This window comes from Abramis brama (assembly GCF_963993115.1).
Source record: "Abramis brama genome assembly, chromosome: 8".
NCBI lineage: Eukaryota > Metazoa > Chordata > Actinopteri > Cypriniformes > Leuciscidae > Abramis > Abramis brama.
Window position 1 is genome coordinate 40,327,805 of NC_139970.1, and position 20,960 is coordinate 40,348,764.

Sequence of the window (20,960 nt, forward strand, 5' to 3'; positions counted from 1 at the left end):
AAGACTGAAAATACAATCATTATCCTCAATGCTACATAATTGAAATGCTTTGAATTCACTTTTTCCCTCCTCGATAAACCACATCATTATGTAGGAAAGTTAAAAGCCTGCTATGGTGAAACCGATGATTTCCTGTGAGATCTGCTGTTGTGTTTTGAGAATGCTGACAATATGATCCAATCTAATCCAACTCTTGGCTAATTAGCTACTGTATATCACAGCATCTTTCTCAAAGGCCACATACAAGAATAAGAAAACCAAAGGGTGCGGCTCCAAACTAGCATCACTCTGGAGGCATCACTTAAAGGTGCTAACATCATTGTATGCTCTTTATACTAGTTAAACTATCAATACTCAACAGTGAACTCTCACCAGGGCAAGTAGAATCAAGTGCTTTAGGCCTGGTTTCACAAACAGGGCTTAGATTAAGCCAGGATTAGGCCTTAGTTCAATTAGGACATTTAAGTAGCTTTTATAAATGTGCCTTAGAAAAAAAAAAAACATTACTGATGTGAATCTTGAGACAAAACAATGGCAGATTTTAAGAAATGTCAGTGCAAGTTGCTTTCAGTTAAAGGATTAGTTCACTTTCAAATAAAAATTTCCTGATAATTTACTCACCCCCATGTCATCCAAGATGTCCATGTCTTTCTTTCTACAGTCGAATGAAATTAAGGTTTTTGAGGAAAACATTCCAGGATTTCATTGGACTTCAAATGCAACCAATGGTTTGAAGGTTCAAATGTCAGTCTCAATGCAGCTTAAAAGTCTCTACTATATTATATTATATTCTATTATAAGAAATAAGGGTCTTATCTAGCGAAACAATCAGTCATTTTCTAAAAAATAAATAAAAATTACATAATTTTTAACCACAAATGCCCGTCTTGTACCATCTCTGAGATGCACCACGCATTACGACGGAAAGGTCACGTGTGACATCGTTAAACATCCAGGATATGCACACGTAAGGACCATTTCAAACAATAAACTGACACAAATACTTATAAATAATGTGTCATTCAACATACAATAACTTTGAACGGTCCTCCTACTCCAAACTTGTAAACTTCCGACTAAGTCACGCGTGACCTTTCCAACGTGATGACGTAATGCATCTCAGAGATGGTACAAGACGGGCATTTGTGGTTAAAAAGTATATAATTTTTATTTTTTTACGAAAATTACCAATCGTTTCGCTAGATAAGACCCTTATTTCTCGGCTGGGATCATGTCTAGCCTTTGAAGCTGCATTGAGACTGACATTTGAACCTTTGAACCGTTGGTTGCCATTGAAGTCCATTACATGGAGAAAAATCCTGGAATGTTTTCCTCAAAAACCTTAATTTCTTTTCGACTGTAGAAAGAAAGACATGGACATCTTGGATGACATGGGGGTGAGTAAATTATCAGGAAATTTTTATTTGAAAGTGAACTACTCCTTTAAGACAGCTCAAACATGCATTTTAGTCTGGGACTAGACTTAAGCCTTTAGCCTTGTCTGTGAAACCAGAGGTATATGTTTTTATTCTGTGTAAAATCTATTCAGCACTAACACTATTTTGTTGTGATTCAGCTAGTTTGTTTGGTTCAAGGTTTCAAAATCCTCACTGAGAACTTATTTGTGATGGACAGCCAGTGTTGCTTCTCCATCCCTCAAAACCGTGATATTCAGATCATGCATATTATAACAGTTTTACTGTTTCATTTCCTGTGGTTAGAGCAATGGGTCAAACCTCTAGGGATGTGCACACCCTGGATGGTGGGAAATGCTCATTTGAACTAATTTAGCAAATATCAGTTGTGCAAATGGAAATATTTGTTTTCTCTTGCCTGTAGGTTTTATTTATTGATTTTTTTCAAACTCTTTGACTTAACTATCATTGAGGGAACTTGCTGAAATGCACAGAGAGACAAGAGTTAGTTTTACAGAAAATGGTATGTTCCAGTTAACTAAAGGCGGGAAAATTGTGCATTTAAGAGAGTTCAGAAGTGAGGGGGAACAGAGATTGTTTTAGAGCTTAATGCAAAGGTTGTTAATGCTGTTTGAGCATGAGAAACTTCGGTCACCAACAGTAAGTGAGAAAAGTTGGTGCTAGTGTTAGTACCTCAACAGTGCTAGTTTTTAGACTGTTTTTGTAACCTTTGTTGTTATTTTTGCTCTTATCCCCTGTTGTATAGACCATTTGTACTTCCTTGCCCTTAAAGTATTAAACTTCTTTTGGAACGACCTTTAAACGGATGCCTGGTGTGATTCTCCTTGTGACCGTTCGGGTCTTTATCACATTATTTCAATATGCAGAAAATAAATAATGGAAAACACTTCCAGAACCACAGCTGGCGAAAAGGTCGATGGTCATGGTTATGTCCACTTTTGCATAATTGTAAAATGGAAGGGGAGTTACAAATACACTCTGCTTGGTTGCTCCATTTCTCCAGAACCTGCTCTTCTTAATTAAGATAAAAGAAACAGGTGAATCTGTTCTTCAATATCTGCTCAACAGTTCTTCACCCAGGATGAGCAGTGGTCTGTATTGGGTTTATGTCAGCCCAGTTGCCTGGTACTATTAATAACACCAGCAGGAGAAACCCGTCCCATCTGCAGTAAATGAACTCATTCAGTAGAAGGCTTTGCCATGCAAGTTCAAGCTGTTCACCTTTAGCCTAGTTTCTACAAAGACACACAGCATTACCTATAACTGTATCTATGTATTTATAAAAAATATATATTATAGATGTGTTAAAATAATCAAAACAAAGTCATGCAAATAATGCTTTATCCATTCCCGATTTAAAGGAACAGTTAGTTTAAAATGCCTTTATTTGTTTACTTTCCAAATCTATCTATCTATCTATCTATCTATCTATCTATCTATCTATCTATCTATCTATCTATCTATCTATCTATCTATCTATCTATCTATCTATCTATCTATCTATCTATTTTATAAATCATAATCATAAGACATCATCCATCCATCCATCCATCGTTTTTTATATATATATATATATATATATATATATATATATATATAATTTAATATTATATATAGCCTATTTATATACATTACATGTATAATATATTTTATATATATATATATATATATATATATATATATATATATATATATATATAAGCTTGCTAATTTGTTAGTCTTTTTGCGGCATAAACTTTACAGATTAATGCATTAAAATCATATCCCAATGCATTTTGCAGCACTGATGCTAAGCTTTAACTCCATTTGCAATGTATTGTGCAGCTCTAGTTTGGAACAACATGAGGGTGAGTAAATAATAGCAGTATCTTTATTTCTGTGTGAACTTTCCTTTAATTGCTTCATTGAAGAGTCAAAGAAGGGGCCAGCTCTGCCAAACATGTTTGCTTGGAGGGAAATAATCTGCATTATGGATAGACTGATGAATTATGAATAGATTTATGAGAGGAAGGGCAGAGAGAGAAAGAGAGTTTATGGATGCTGTCTCTCGTCGCACAGTACGACGCAACAAATAAAATCAAAATCAAGTCAAAGCTGACATCTCTCTAACTTCATCTTGTCTGCATGCTCGCTCCACAAAACCCCAAGAGATGATAAAAAGCAGTATGAAGAATAACTCTGCATGTGTGCGGCATTTTGTAGTCGTGATACCATGACTACAAAATAAGTAAATAAAAAACTGTGACACTCCATCTATTTGATAATGCTGTTAAAAAAGACACCGCTTCTCTGCTCGACAACATTCTGTCAACAACTCTGAGTGTTTTATGGAAACAATAAGACTGAGGGCAAAAGAAAATAGAGGATGTATCAACATGTCATTCATAAAAGATTTACTGCTTCACACTGACCATCAATTTTTCAGTCAAAACAGATTGTTTACCTTCTTCAGGAACCGCACGCCATAAGTAAATATGTACAGGTAAAACGTGAATCTCCACCTGTGAAGAAAACAAACAGAACGCTACATTCAGAAACATGCTGTTAATATTTTATTTTGCATTATCACTGCATCAAAAGGTAATTTTAAAGCAGAAGCGTCATCCATCCAGAGAAGGGGGGAGGTGAACACAGCGATCAGGTTAACCCCACTCCACGGGCTGAAGTACTTCAAAAATAATTAGGAATTCAGTGTGCAAGATGTCCTATTTCTTACATCCTTCTGTTACCGTGACAACATTTCACAGCACATCATCCACAACAAAGGCAATGCTGGAGACAGAACGCTGACCTGGGCTGATATAACATCATATTTCAGCCGTTCCCTCCACAATTACCCCCAGGTGCAAATAGAGGCAGCGTTTGATAAAACTTTTATTCTGCAAGGACGCATTAAATTGATCAAAAGTGACATTAAAGATATTAATAAGGTTAGAAAAGATCTGTATTTCAAACAAATGCTGTTATTTTGAACTTTCTTTTTATCAGAATATCCTTGGGGAAAAAATGCATCACGATTTCCACAAAAATATTAAAGGGCACCTAATATGCAAAATTCACCTTTACATGGTGTTTGAACATAAATGTGTGTTTGCAGTGTGTGTATAGCCTAGAAATCTAGACGCACCCTAGCGGCAGCAAAATGTATTTCGCAGCCAGGGGGGTCTAGCAACTCTCAATAGACCTTCTAGCTGCAAAAACCTAAATTGGGTCAGGCCAATCACGTCGTGTATAGAGTAGGCGGGGGCGGGCTTAACATATGACGACAGAGTTGCGACGGTTACCTGGCTGCCACTTGAAAACAAAGAATGACGGCTGCTGATGGAGAACAACGGTCTTTTTCGAATCGGCTTGGCCGCGACTCTGGAGGACTTGGAGTTAAGTTTTTCTTTGAGAAAAGAGCAAAGAACGGCACTTAAGTCATTCTTAAAAAAAGGAAGATGTGTTCGTCGTTTTGCCGGCCAGATATGGCAAAAGTTGAATCTATCAACTAGCTCCGCTGTTGGGAAAACGCTCTGGTTGGTTGAAGCGCTGTCCTATTGCGTGCAGAGGGAATTTGAAAGACAGCCGTTTATCCCGCCCCTCGGATTAAACCGCGTCTATGGTGAGTTTCCAGACCTAACATCTTGATGTAGGTCTGGCTTGCCAGGCTAGTGTGTGTACACAACCACCCTATAATGGTAGAAATCAACCCGCTCTTTTTTATGTTCCCCATGAATCATAAACAGTGTCTCAAAATGAGTTGTTTGCGTTTCCTACACATTATGACATCACAATGTAACAAGCCCCGCCCCCGACTGGTGCCCTATTAGCAAAGTCTGTACACAATCTGCCATGTTTATCTCCTCACTATAACAGCTAGTGGAAAAACATGAATGTCTCAGCTACGTGATAAACAATCAGAATGTTCTGTTGTTGGCTGTATCAATGAACACAGAACGCGTTTTCAGTTCCACCGCGCTACTTTTCCATTGCTTTTCTATGTAAACGCGCTAGATGGACTTGTTTGACCGTTGAGCTCGCATCTCACATCTTTACAGCACGAAAAGGTGTTCCAAAATGTAAATGACAGCAGCTCATTTACATTTAAAGATACATACATGAAAACAGCGTGTTTTTTGCATCCACCCAAAAAGGGGCATTTTGGGCATGGTCTAATAAATGATGTGTGGGGTATTTTGAGCTGAAACTCAGATTCGTGGACATCAATGATTTATATTAGATCTTGTAAAAGGGACATAATAGGTCACCTTTAAGCACAACTGTTTTCAACGTTGATAATTATAAGAAATGTTTCTTGAGCAATTACTCAGCATATTAGAATGATTTCTGAAGGATCATGTGACACTGAAGACTGGAGTAATGATGCTGAAAATTCAGCTTTACTATCAAAATAATTAAATTACATTTTAAAAAATACATTCAAATAGAAAACAGTTATTTGAAATTGTAATCCTATTTCATAAAATTACCGTTTACTGTGTTTTCAGTCAAATAAATGCAACCTTGATGAACACATACAAGCATCCAGCATTAAGCAAACAGAATTAAACAGAAACAGAATTTATACTTCATATGCCATAATTTGATTAATATCAATATTCCTATAATGAATGAAACAGAAACAGAATTAATACCTCAAATGCCATCATTTGATTAATATCAATATTCCTATAATTAAAGATCATGCTTCATGCAAATGTCCCTTGACTGGCCCTTTGCAGATCTATCGGAAAACATAAATAATTCACAATATCACAATATCATATCATGTTAATACGCTAATTTCGCAGTCCAATTCATCTTCTTAAAACTACTACAAACCCTCAAAAGTTTAAGGTCAGTTTGATTTCTCATGATATGACCCCTTTAATAAGCTTTAATCTTTGATTTGAAGGACATTTTTATATACTTTGACTAGATGTTAAAAAAAGTAAAATCTGAGTCCTGAAGCAAAACCAGTTAAGAAGCACTGCTCTAAAACACAGTCGCCCTGTTTTCTCAGCATGTAATCTGTATGAGTCACCGTAAACCAGTTGTTCCACCACAACCACACACATTCGGTCCTCTCACCACGCTTTCCAATGCTGATTCATGTAACCTTTTCCCAATCCTTTTGGAGTATTTTTCCAGCCATCGACTTCTGTAAGTCTGAATACTCTAGAGGAGTGTTTGTCAAATGTTTCAGGCCAAGTACCACCTTCGATTGAAAACTACTGGCTTAAGTGGCCTTTGCAGATCTATGGAAGAGCCTTAAAAAACACACATGCACAACAAAAATAACATTTAAAGTTTTGCAATCCTATTCAAACGTACTAATACCTCATAATAAATATATTTATGAATTCTCAAGGAATAAGAGCTGTGCGTGTAAACCTCACTCCCCTCACTAGCGACTGATGCTAGAGGCTGCTGTCTTTAGGTTCGAATCCCGCTCGGAGCTGGTCAAGCAGGACTGGTTACACGTGGTGCCATGACCCGGATGGGAGTGAGGTTTAGGTGGGTGAGTGTAACGGACGTATCTGTGCGTGTAAACCTCACTCCCCTGGCCTCAAGAGGAGCACTAGCAACTGATGCTAGCGGCTACGTCCTTGTTAGCGCGTCCGCTTCCCAGGCCGGAGACCCCAGTTCGAATCCTGCTCGGAGCGGGTCGAGTAGGACCGGTTACACATGAACTGATAAAATGTGTACCTTGCATGCAATGTTAGCTGCTTTGGATAAAAGCGTCTGCCAAATGAATAAATGTAAAATCTTTTTCATTCAAATTCTGCACTGCTGATGTAAAAATGTAATGTATATATTAAAATTGAGAAACAGATATTAGAAAAAATAAAATAATTAAATGTATATTTGTAGCTTAATACTGTAAAGTGTTGTGCTGCGTACCACCTGATTGAGAACCACTGCTGTTGAGAAATATGACGAGGCCATTAAAACTAGCGATTATGGTAGTGGGATATGCCAATGAGCAGCATGGAAAAAATAAACGACAATAGAGTGTTGCAGGGATGATGTATTTTTGTAGGCCAAAACCCGGAGCATTTTAGCACTTCCAGTTCCATTGTCCCAAATTCAATGGCTTTTTTAAATGGGTTTTTGGTTAAAGGCCTGAAATAATGTCTGTGGTGAACACAAGCTCAAGATATTTTCATGTTGACATATAATACATCAGTAAAAACCCCTCGTGCTTGTTCTTAAAGCTGAAAAAGGTGAAAAAGGTGGTTGCTAACAAGTGGCAAAATGGGATTATAGAGGTTCTCAGGGACAGTAAAAGTCGCTCAGGGTATTATTGCGCACTCTCGCAAACTACTCTAACTTTCAATGAATTTTTTTTTGTCAAAAGCTTAATGATGGTGACATTGAACTCATCCGTGGAAGGGTTGTAACGGTACATGTATTTGTCCCGAACTGTTGCAGTACAGACGTCACTGTTCGGTGGATATAGTCAGACGGTGAATACAGTCAGTCACAGGCGATCCACACTACAATCCAGAAGAGGGGGTGTGCGGTAATGCAATGCTGTTTGCTAACCTCCACAACAGGAAAAAGTAGAGATGATCTATGCAACAACCCAAAACAAGAGTTCAGATGTCACACAAGAGCTTGCTAGTAGCCTATATGCTGAGTTTCGATTCATTTTTTGTACGATGCGGTCCACTAACTTTACGGGAAGGAAACTGGGACGCCAGAAAGCCATCTGTCACAAATCTGTCACTTTTATTGTGAGTGTACAGTTTCGATTGATGTCTTATTCTTATCTGTATGACCATAAATGAATGAGTATTTTAAGTTGCTTCCACTGTTATAATGAGGGGTAGTGGGCAGACGACATCATCCAAATGTGCCAATCAACAGAGCTAGGCAGTAAAAGACTACAGGAGTGCAAAACCTAATCTCTGCACAAGTTTTATTAACCGTGACCCCAAAACTGAGGTACGACCTGAACCGTGACTTCTTTGTACCGTTACACCCCGATCCGTGGTGTAGTTCATTGATAGTCTACGTTTAGCATTTCACTTCTGGCGATTGTACTTACAGTAGTCTTCAAAATTCATAAAAGTTGTGAAGATTATCTTCATCAACAAAATATGTAGGAATCATAAACTTTTGTTGCTCACAGAGATTATTTTGAGCAATAATTCAACAGCCAATGAAAAAATTATATTTTTTTTTTGGCTATGCTAACTTCCAGGTTGGCCTACAAAAATAAAGCATCACTGCAGCGCTAAACTAAAGAGTCAGTGAGTGCAGGGGAATACCAGGTGAGTTAAGCTAGCTTGTCCCTGTGGTTATAGATCTCTCTGCCTGTGGTCATTTTCCAAGCGCAGACACCTGTGCCAGCCGATACCTCAGAGATCAAAGCCAAAGAAATGAGTAACAGGGTCTCATAGCCAAACAAACACCTACCACAGTCTGAGGCCGAATGACTGCGGTCGCACAGCCCTCTGAGGATTACCATGTGATATACAGCATTAATTACTGCTTTGATATTCACACAGACAGAACTCCCTGTCACTCTGCATGAGAAATGAAAACAACATCAATTGCGGTTCCTTCCTTTAAGGCTGAGCTTCACTACAGACGGACACGGAGACCACCCACAGTAACATTTGCTGACTGTCTGACGCATAGTGCACACAAAACTGGAAACTGCCCGAGAAAAATTGCAAGCAAACATTAGATTGCACTTCCATGAGTCAGGATGCACTGGCTATTTTTTGAACATGAAAGACTGATACAAACTGGTTGACATTATGAGCGCTTGTGACGGGAGAACTAATCAAATCTGTGAAAGATAATTAGGCACTTACTAACAAACAATCTGTATATTCTGCTTTGGTTTTTGAGTCTGTCAAATAATCTGTACACTCCTGGGCAAAAATATAAATAATTAAAAATGGGCCAAGCCAAAATTGGCTAAATATTTAGTGGTCTTTTAATCACAAATCACTGGTCAGGGAAATCAGCAAGAATTGCACAAATACTGTAGATAACTTGTCATGGAAAAGTGTATGTATTTACATGTTACTATATGTAATTACTATAGTACAGTAAATTATGCATAATTACAAGTAACTAACCCTAAACCAAACCCAAACCCTTACCGTAACACTATAGTAAGTACAGGTAGTTAATTCATATTACTCAGTACTTTGAGTAAGTACAATGTAATTACGTCACCTTAAAATAAAGTGCTACCGAAAGAGCCTGAAATGCAGTTCTTTAAATGTTTAAGCCGTGTGGGTAAACTTGCAGACAGAAAAGAGTCCCACACAATGTTAATGGCTTCAAACAGTTCATGAGTACTTGAAAAATGTCTCCCAGTTAGTTGGAGTTTAATGTGACACCCTTGTGATATTCACTATAGGGTTCAAAACTGGACAAACATGAGCCTGATGGATTTGTTCTCAAGTCACTTCTAGGTTGGCTTTGCAATTTGGGCATGAGCATTGTCTTGTTGAACTATAACATCTGATCATTGCTCTTTAGATAACACCTTTTCATTTGTGGAAAGCAAGCCATGCTGCAATATTCTCCTGTACTCCAAAGCATTATATTACTTTACACAGTGAAGTAGCTCATCAAAACCAGCAGCTAAAAAGGCTCCCACACAATGACACAGTCTCTTCATCGCTCTGGAGCATCATCATGCAACTCGTGTTTCATTGTGATTCATCACTTACACACAACTTCCCATATCCTGCCAAAAACTTCATTCTGTCTTTGATGTTTTTCTAGGACAGCAATGGCTTTTTAAGTAGTGCATATGATTAAAGTTTTGCTAATTTCCAGACCAATAATTTGTGGTTAACATAAATGAAAGCTAAGTGTTTAGCCATTTTGGGCTCGGCCCATTTTTTATTTTTGCCCAGGAGTGTAATTTGAATAGGCTGGACGTATTAGTTGGACATAGTAAGAGTAAAAAGTCTATGCAAAACAAGACTGAAATGACAAAACGAGATAACCTACAAAAATGTCAAAGTATGAATAATTTAAAATGGATTTTTTTTTTTTAAATCGAAACTCAGAAGTAATGTGCTGTGAAATGTAAAAATGTAAAACCAAATGCTATTTATAATCATTTGGAAAGTAGGCTGGTGAAGATATATTTACAATGACTTTGCAATAAAAATAAATAAATCAATAAATGGGCAGACAAGGGGAGTGTTTAGGAAAAAAGCTAGAAAATTACATTAAAAAAAAGATATATATTTTTTCATTTGGTGATGCTAGACTAGAGGCACCAGAATTACACATTTCAGGATTCTGTGAATCCTATCCATTTTAAGTGAATTAGTAAGTCTGAATCATTGAAATGTTAAAATGTTTAAACAAAAATTAATATACATAATACAATAGGTAAATAGTGCTATAAATATTTAAATCTATTGACACTTATGATTATTTATTGGTACATTTAATGAAAAAATATAATTAATTCTTGTTCATTTATTTATTCAAGTTTTGATTATTTTTTAACAATGTTTTTTACTGTATTTTTCTTCTTGCACTAAACATTTGGAATCTACTTATTGTTTTAAATGATGCTTCAAAAGGCTGAAATAATGTCAAGATTATACAAGCCATCACTCAGTCCTAATTGGAAGAAGGAAATGCATTTGACAATGTGTTCCTCAGGTCATTATTTGAGAAGCTTTGGACGTCTTCCTTTCAGCAGTTTTACTGGAAAACACCAGACAGCAAATCAGAGCCTTTGGGCTTGAGCTGAAGACTGACCTTGAAAGACCTTCCAGAAGGAGCAGATCCACCTGAGTCTCCTCACAGAGAGGGATGCTCTGCTTTCAGACGCTGTAGTTGATCAGTGATGTTGTCTGACAGGCTCTGAGGCCATTAGGACTGCGCTGGACCATGGAGCACAGAAACACCAGCTCTTGTTAACCCACTTCTCAGTAACTTTAAACTGCATAACCCATTAAACCTTTTCACGGCTGGCTTCTTCATAATCAACGGCTGAGAGAAAGAAAGATTTTGTTTGGCTAACGAAGCACAGAGAGGCCTTTTTTAAGCAAAGTGGAAAATAATCAATTCAAGTGTATTGAAATGAAAGGGCAGTTTTTGCTGTTTGGCATTATTTAACACACCAAAATGTTTAGCCTTATTCTCGATCAATAGTAAAAACAAACAGGAGTAATTTACCTAATTAGAGGTCAACGCAGTTGCCTGGCAACAGGTTAGTTAAACATGGGATCGAAAAAGAGAGAGAAATAAGCATTTGCGTGAAGTTCATACGGTATAAAATTACTATAGCTGGTTCCAAAACCCACTAACTAGACAGCAAATCAATGATCACCCACTTTTTCAGCAGCCTTGGATAAGTATTTTCCCCATTGATAGTTTAGATAGTTCAGGTCCTGGATGCTGAATGTTCAATACAGACACACTAGAATACACCAGACACAGCAAAATACACTGTTTTGTAACACTCCTCAATCCAAACCTAAAGTGCATTGTGGATTTAAAGCACAACAGCTTCAGAGTTCTCTGAGAAAGATTGCATTGTGAGAAATTTTTATATACTGTACGTTCACAAATTCTCATGTTTTTGATGGGATTGGAAGTGCACCATAATCGTGGTGATCTCTGGCATTATGCAATAACCACGTCAAAATCTTTTGTGAAGCATCTGGTTGTTTTTATACAACTCTTGACAAAATACTGAACTGAAAATGCATTAAAACTGACCACACAATCTGTGCAAACGTTCAAGTCATACAGTGTTTCTATGGAGACTAAAAATATTCCTTATTCTCTGTGGGTGTGAAATAATCCACTCTTTCCACTGAGCTTTCTATGAGCTGTGATTCTTTCCTCGCAAAGTGAGAAAGATGATTAAAAAAAACGCTGTCGATGTTACACGACTAACAAGAGAAATCTCAAGACTTCCTTATGCCAAAAAAACACACATAAAAACCCCCAAATACAATTAATTAAAAATCCAAGCCAAAAAATACTCCACTGACAGAATGAAGTTATGTTCAGACTAGAATACTACCATACTATTTACTATTTGTGCAGTATATAGTATGTAAACTGTGCATAGTAAAAAAAAGTCTTCTGTATGCCCAAAACACACACATCCAACTAGATTTGCAAAAATACAGTATGAAGTATACAACACAGCAGATGGTCTGAGATAAAATGCAATGACCTTGACCTTTTCGTGTGATGCACGAACCAGAAGATCAGGCACAATCAGCAAGACTTTTTATTTCTTAGATGATAACTGGATGCCACTTACAGAATTAATTATGTACATAAGGTCACATGACAAACGTAATGCTCTCGCATACTTCTATTGCATTCTGTTCCTTCAGTTTATACCAGGACTGTAGAATTAATCGAAAATAAAACAAAACTTGTGATATGGTTTAGATCGATTATCAAATCATTAAGGCTGTGAAATAATAAATGTATGAACTCATGACCTCTTGTTTTCAGTGTCTCAGATGCTGACCTCTTTAACGTGCATTTGGGAACACAATGCATGCCAACCATCTTTCAAAACTTGTAATGAGAAGCGCTTATAAACCGGTTGTTGTCAATAAAAGAGACGCTTTAAAGAGGTAATTCACAGCTGACAAAATGGGCTTTAAATAAAACTGGGCTGCCTATGAGGCTTGATCAGTCAAATACTGCATTGCTTGAGTAGGAAATACTTCTTAGCAAACTTTGAGTTACAATGGCGTCGACTTGCATTGTTCCCGGGTGCAAGAATTCAAAGACTAAACGTTTAACGGGGAGTTAAAGCTGCACGATTCTGGATAAATTGAGAATCACAGTTGTTTTAACTTCTTCTTCCCTAAAAGCAGTACTTTTTCAAGCACCACAAAACACGATCTCCAATAGTGCCTTTAGCAAGAATCAGAGTAGCTCTATAATTCTCATCATTTCATAGCTCTCATTAGGCTAGTTCTCAAAAGTGAGCGTGTTCTGTGATCTTTGAAGACTTTGGGTTAATTGCCTCTGAAAGAAATGACACAGTGTCGTGCTTTAGCACTGATTAGATGGTCACTATTACTTCTGGGGCTTTTCAGACTCGACTGTAGATCAGAGAGAGACCAACAGAACATTAGTGTCATTGAATCCTACAGCTGAGGTTACAAACGGTGAACAAGGAGACGGCGTTCACACATGCAGTGCTACAAAGCCATCGTAAGACGTTAAGTTGCTGATTTACGCCGACATGAGCAACAGCGAGCGCTGCCGATGAGAGTTGACTTTATGCAAATGAGCAGTGACATGATGCAGCATGTTAGTTACGTTTCTGGGAAAATATTCATTTAAAATCACGTCTGAGTTATGGGAAAATGTGGAATGGAAGAAGAAATACTGTTATTGCAGAGAGATAAAGCAGTAAAGGACAAGAAAATGAGATTCTGTGGACAGGACGAGCAAAGACAGGTGACAAGATGGTACAGAGAGAGAGACAGGAATAGACTGTGGCCTACTTGCCCTCATGCCGCCTAACTAGCCGACTCTGGGACACAACAACACTCACAGGTGAGACCTGTCTAATTCAGACACACTTCGCCACAGGGACCAACACCAAGCAAATGAGTTCAGCAGGAACTTCACACAGACAAAAGAAAAGTGGAACAAATGTGGAACAAACAACTCAGGTTAGCGTGACCATGTTCACATTATCGTTCAAAAGTTTTTGAAAGGATTTAATACTTTTATTCAGCATTGAATTGAACTAAACTGACACTGAAGACTGGAGTAATGATGCTGAAAATTTTGCTCTGCATTACAGGAATAAATAACATTTTGAAATATATTTTATATTCTAATAATATTTCACAATATTATTGTTTTAACTGTACTTTTGATTTTAAAAAAACGCAGCCTTGATGAGCAAAAGTCTTACAGAATTGCCCTTAATGCATGTAGCTGGCCTTATTGTGAACGATTCATCATAGCACATTACTCCAAAGAAAAAAATGTCCCATATATATATATATATGGGTTATATATATATATAATATATATATATATTGTATTTAATATGGAAACAGTACTTTAAAACCATTTAGCGGACAAAATGGTTAAAATATGGAACACAATTTGGCTAGACACATGACTTTGATTTTCTACTGTAGAGTCCAAATTATTTTTCAAAATATATATTTTATATAAAACAAAATTTACTTCAGTACATTTGCTTTACAGTACACTTTTACACTTTCATGTTTTGAAACTGCTTTCACTTCTGCAATAATTTTGAGTGTCTTCTCTAAAAAGAGAAGCAAACAGAGACAAAAAGGCGATTCTCACATGCTTTCGCAGAAGCGCGCCAGTGTGCTGGGTTTCTCTTGGTTGCGTCGTTGTCTGAACCAGCGTTGGATGGTCCTCACGTCCCAGTCCAACTGCTTGGACAAACCCTCTAACCTCTTCTCATCGGGGTGCTGAAACACACAGCACACACAAGCATGTCACTGCAGAGATCTGACACTGTTCGAGGACAAACAAACCGCCTGGATTTGGATTTAACAGCTTGAAAAATTCACTCAATGCACATTTAAAACAGTTGTCTTTAAAAAGCCATCTGCACATATGAGCCAGTGAGACTCACACATAATCACACTGTGATGTACTGCTGTGATACTATAAGGACTCGAGTAGTGGGGAATCAGTTGTGAATGAACAAATCTTTCAAGTGGACAAGTCATTCTTCTTCACTTCCATGCCCTAATTCCTAAGGCACATTTCATTGATTTTTTTTTAGCTTACTGAACGCATATGCCAATTTGAACTTGTCTGGGGTGCGTTTCCCGAAAGCATCGTTAGTCAACTATGGTGGCAAGTTCCTTCGTTATCAGCATAGTTCAACGAGTCTGTGTTTCACGAAACAGCTCTCGACTTCACGAAACAGCTCTCGACTGGTTAGAAGAATAGTTTCTAGATAGCATGACATTTGGACTTAATAAATCCTTATCTTGAGCAAAATAAGCAACATGACATTCAGTACAACCTGTGTCTTTAATTTAGAATACATACAAATGTCATTTACGTCTTTTAGTTTGTCAAGAGATTTAAAGCACCGTTTTTGAAGACTGCGCATGTGCGAACGTGCTCTACTAAGTAACCAAGTAGGTTTATCCTGATGTACTCGTTACATCATGAGAAGAATGGCATCTACGCTAATTTTAGTGTTTTTGTTTATCCCGAGGTTTTCCCGCAGCCTGCCGGATCCAGATCTGATGAAGGACCTGCGCCTGGACCCGATGTCATAGCGGGGTGCTAAAGTGCCAACTAGTTCCTCCTTATAGAGGATCCTTTACCACTCTACAGATAAAGCGTTGTTGGGAAAATCTACCCCGAAGTGATAAAATTCTGTATCAAATATGTTAAGGCCAGACAAGTAGTTTTTTAAGGCTTGGTTTGTAGGGAATTACAAACCTGCGCACATATATTCAAACGCGCATACAAATAAACTGAACTCGTAATACGCATGTGCACGCCATCAGCGTTCTCACAGGTTGCGCGTTTAAAGTCTGTGTAGAGTTTCCTGTTGAAACGGTGTCGTGTTAGCGGCCCCTAAGTTAATAACTAATGATCGTTGCGACGGAAGTGAATCAATCAAATTAACTTTAGCTGGAAAATAACTGCTATAAAGCCAAAACAATCTGTTACTTTAAACTATCCTTGTATCTCTGTAAAGCCGCTTTGGAACAATCTACATTGTTAAAAGCGCTATATAAATGAAGATGACTTGACTTGACTTAACGAACGAGCCTATGATTGAATCTGGAAATAAAGCGAAATAACTGAGAAAAATGAGAAATAGTCCTCAGATGCCATGTCTGTAATTTATAGTAAAACATCTAGTGTTAATTCGATCTCAAACAGATTCATTAAAAGAAGTTATTACTTCACCACGTGCCTGACGTCATAAATCAACGTGGTTGAATGACCACTTTGCGACAATACGGTTTCGGGAAACAGTCGTGACTAGCTAGTTGATTTCTTCAACGATGTACCGTACTATGGTAGTTAAGCAGCGAGTGACGTCGTTGTTCGGGAAACGCTCCCCTGAACGAGACTGAGAATGGCACTGAACAAAATGCAAACAAAAGTATGTCACTGATTGAGGATCTGCTGACCATCATTGACCACCATATGTGGTTCAGTCGGATTAGCATGTGAAGTTATTCTGTAAAACAAGGAGAGTTAAGAAAATAAGAGTTTGGCACGAAAACAGGTTTGACAAAAAAAGCATAATCCACAATTTATGAATTTGTAAAAATGGCTGAAGATCATACACAATTAAAATGATGACAATTGCGAGTAGGGCTGCTAGATTATGAAAAGTCATAATCACGGTTATTTTTGGTCTGTATTGAAATCTCAATTATTTAACATGAAAATTGGTGGGCGATATGATCAAAGTCTTATTTCACGATACAAGTAATTTGAAATATCAGTTAAATTTCACAATTATCGATACTTCAGTAAAAACTAATACTAGGTTAACTGATGTAAGAAAAAGATAAATCAATTACGATTAATCGCACAGCCCTAATGCGAGTAAGCACAAAAAAGTTCAATAATTATCCCTCTTTAAGGGCATTACTGAATCTCATCATTTATTTATTTAGGCTTTTTAGTCTCTAGCTTGATAAAATGAGCTTGATAATAAAATGATGGGGAAAAATCTGCTTTGTTGTCATTTGTGGAGACAAATACTTATAGTAATAGTACATCTTAAGACTTTGTACACATGAAATACAATAATGACATCTTTTATAATGAATAATACAACTTATGATTTTAATAATGTATTAGTAAATGTTGAAGTTAACATTAACTGAGATAAATGCTGTGCTAGTTTTAATCCGCTCTCTTTCTCATAAAAAACCCTTCAATCAAAATTTTATGTCCATTTATTTATTTATTTGGTAAGTAGTCATGCAAAAAGCGGCATAATATACAGCTATTATTGCAAAACAAACCACTTCAGGATGACACAAGACACCTGAGCTTTGGCCAAAAAAAAATCTTTTTCTAAAGAAAATGACTTTTTTCTTAATAACCATCTGCTACTTTTATAACCAAAAATATTTCATAATAGCCCTAGAACTGATGTCTACCAGTAATGGGTTTAATGCAAACTCAATCAAATTTCAATTAGAATGAGGTATCCGCTAACATGCTACATGAGTTTCGCCCTGAGGGGACACACACACACACACACACACACTCTCTCTCTCTCTCTCTCTCTCTCTCTCTCTCTGTCTCTCTCTCTTCATTTCAGGCAGGAATTGTCTCTTTATTTTTAAAGTGTGCCTGGATCTTGTGTGTTTGAGAATCTGAACATTTGTCAAGGAAACTTAGTTCTGTGGTGTCTAAAAATAGTCCCGGTGCGTCAGTGCACATGAGCTCTGATAAAGCCACACACGTCAAAGAGCCACGCTATCACTCTGCATTTATAGCTTTGAGATTACGATTACCTGTACAGTCAATCCATACTGCCGTCACCATCGACACGGTTCTCTTTTTTTCAAAGACAAAAGCTCAAAAAGTTGAAACGTTATTCCTCTTTTACATGGCAACTGCTGCTCTGCTTTAATTCAAAAGTTCATGCTGTGGATTAAACTCTGTCGTCCACATTCTCAAATGAACTTCAGTAAGAACACTTGCGTTTGATTCAAGATAAATTAACTTAATTTATATTACATACTGATTCAGCTCATAGGGGAGGAGAGTTCACAGTGAATTAGTTGTAGAAATGTCCTGTTCACTTAATGTGATTCTCTGTAATCAATTTTCAGCAACTGTGACAAGTGCTTGATTTGATTCTGATTCACAGTCTCTGCAGTTTTTAATCACATTTCTGCATAATTTAACAATTATTTAAAGATAAATGACTGATAAAAAAAAAAAAAATCCTTTCAATGTCATGATTCATTCCAGCCCCAGTAAGAATATTATACATTACATAATTACTAAACTAAATTACACAATTGTTTTTACATTTTACTGATAATCATTTTTTACTTTTATTTATTTATTAAAAAAACTGTTTATTGGCCTTTGGTGCCTTTTTAGGGATGTCAAAAAAACTGATAAAAGTCTGTACAACTAAATGGATGGATGGATGGATGGAAGGAAGGGATGGATGGATGGATGGATGGATGGAAGGAAGGAAGGAAGGAAGGAAGGAAGGAAGGGATGGATGGATGGATGGATGGATGGATGGATGGATGGATGGAAGGACTGAATGGATGGAAGGAAGGGATGGATGGATGGATGGATGGATGGAAGGAAGGAAGGAAGGAAGGAAGGAAGGAAGGATGGAAGGAAGGACTGAATGGATGGAATGGATGGATGGATGGATGGATGATGGAAGGAAGTAAGGAAGGAAGGGATGGATGGATGGAAGGAAGGAAGGAAGGAAGGAAGGAAGGAAGGAATGGATGGATGGATGGATGGAAGGAATGGATGGATGGATGGAAGGACTGGATGGATGGAAGGAAGGAAGGGATGGATGGATGGATGGATGGATGGAAGGAAGGAAGGAAGGAAGGAAGGAAGGAAGGGATGGATGGATGGATGGATGGAAGGAAGGAAGGAAGGAAGGAAGGAATGGATGGATGGATGGAAGGAAGGAAGGAATGGATGGATGGATGGAAGGATTGAATGGATGGATGGATGGATGGATGGATGGATGGATGGATGGATGGATGGAAGGAAGGAAGGAAGGAAGGGATGGATGGATGGAAGGACTGAATGGATGGAAGGGATGGATGGATGGAAGGAAGGAAGGAAGGAAGGAAGGAAGGAATGGATGGATGGAAGGATTGAATGGATGGAAGGGATGGATGGATGGAAGGAAGGAAGGAAGGAAGGAAGGAAGGAAGGGATGGATGGAATGACTGAATGGATGGAAGGAATGAATAGATGGTTGGATGGATGGATGGATGAAGAGTCAACTCAGAATCAAAATGAGCTTTTATTGTAAAGTGTGCTCACACAGCAGAAGCTTCTAGTGCACAGAAATACAAAAAAATATATACAATATAAATACTCAAAGCACTGATAAAAACATGCAAAAAAAAGCCCTTCTTGGTCAAAACACACAAGAAAATGACAACAGACATTTCATTTTTGGATAAACTGTCCCTTTAAGTGAACTTTAGCAGGCAGGGAGAGTGTCAAGATATCAGATCATTAAGCTTCGCAAATGCAGCCTAAAAGACCTGTCGCTCTCTATTATCCTGTTAATATTAATGAAATGACAATATTGACAAGATGAAACGCTCGCTTCTCTGGCTGGTTTAACTTTGGTAGGTTTAATAAGCCCTTTCAATCTAAAACACACAAACAATTTTTTTTATACTGACCTGCTTCAGTCAAACTCTGACAGCATCCAATATCCAGTACTAATGTCACATCTGTTTAGTCTCTGTTAATGTTTTCATGTCTTTTATTTTGGATTTGGTCATGCCATGCCATGCCATGTGAATCCATGTTCCCCTCATGTGATCTAGTCATGTGATCTCTGTTTCCCGCTTGTTCTTGTGTCAAGTTTTCATTAGCCAGCCCTCTCATATCGTTCTCACGGTATTGATGGCATACATCACGTGGCATCTACGCCATCTTAAGTCGGACATGCATTCTGTGCAGCGTCAAACACACCAATCCTTTCATTTTCTGATTATCTTGTTATTAGTTCTGTCTCTTCATTGGTTCATGTTCATCGCTTTTATCTTGTTTAGTAGTTCCGTTTTATCATTGGTTGTTTACGTCATGTGATAGCCCATTGATTTACTAACAGCTCGCGCCAGCACAAACCCTCATTTGCCGTTAAAAACCGACTGTCAGGATTTACTAAAGACATGCAGTTAAAAATGTAGCGCTAAAAAGGTGTGGACTAGGTGTGAACAGCCCTAGGTGTTTTTTTCTTTTTCTAAATCATTGCTTGGATAATCGTCTTGATCGAACACCTTCACTCGCATTATATGGGCTCATATAGAGATCCAAAAAATCTTTGTTTGTGTTTTTATCTGAAGAAAGTCATATCCATCTGGGATGGCACGATGAATGATGAGAGAATTTTCATTTTGGGGTGAACTATCCCTTTAAATACAAATATCTGTTCAGTAGCACATTATTTATTGCTGTCATATTGAAACTAACTTACAATAACCCTATGTTATCAAACTGCAGTCACAGCCATTTATAAAAGCACTAAACCGCTCAAAAAGCAGTGTGTTATAGTGTTTCTTCTTCTTCTTAACCTCCCAGAGCAATAAATCCTCTTTAACCATGGTAAGAAACATGGTCTTTACCTTGGTGATGGCAGTAAAGACCTTTTCCAGAATGGCGTTGTGCTGAGCCTTCTGCGGTCCATTGGCCTGGATTTTCAGACCTAGTGCGCATGGTCTTGCAATAAACCTACAACAACCAATAACAAAGAAGACTTTATTAGATTTATATCTTGTGATATCAATGCTTGCTGACTTAATTCTGAAGGTCTGACAGGCTGCATTAAAAATCCAT

General features: G+C 37.6%; 1 protein-coding gene across 1 annotated transcript in view; it reads right to left on the bottom strand.

Annotated features, from left to right (window-relative positions):
• The window catches only part of cers6 (ceramide synthase 6), a 44,074-nt gene that overhangs the window by 17,492 nt on the left and 5,622 nt on the right, over positions 1-20,960 (bottom strand). Inside the window, exons 2-4 of the mRNA XM_084121827.1 lie at positions 20,750-20,855; positions 14,733-14,863; positions 3,880-3,937 (exon numbers count right to left, since the gene is read on the bottom strand). Coding sequence (XP_083977953.1) covers positions 3,880-3,937; positions 14,733-14,863; positions 20,750-20,855 — 295 coding nt within the window. The remainder of the gene's footprint in view (positions 1-3,879; positions 3,938-14,732; positions 14,864-20,749; positions 20,856-20,960) is intronic.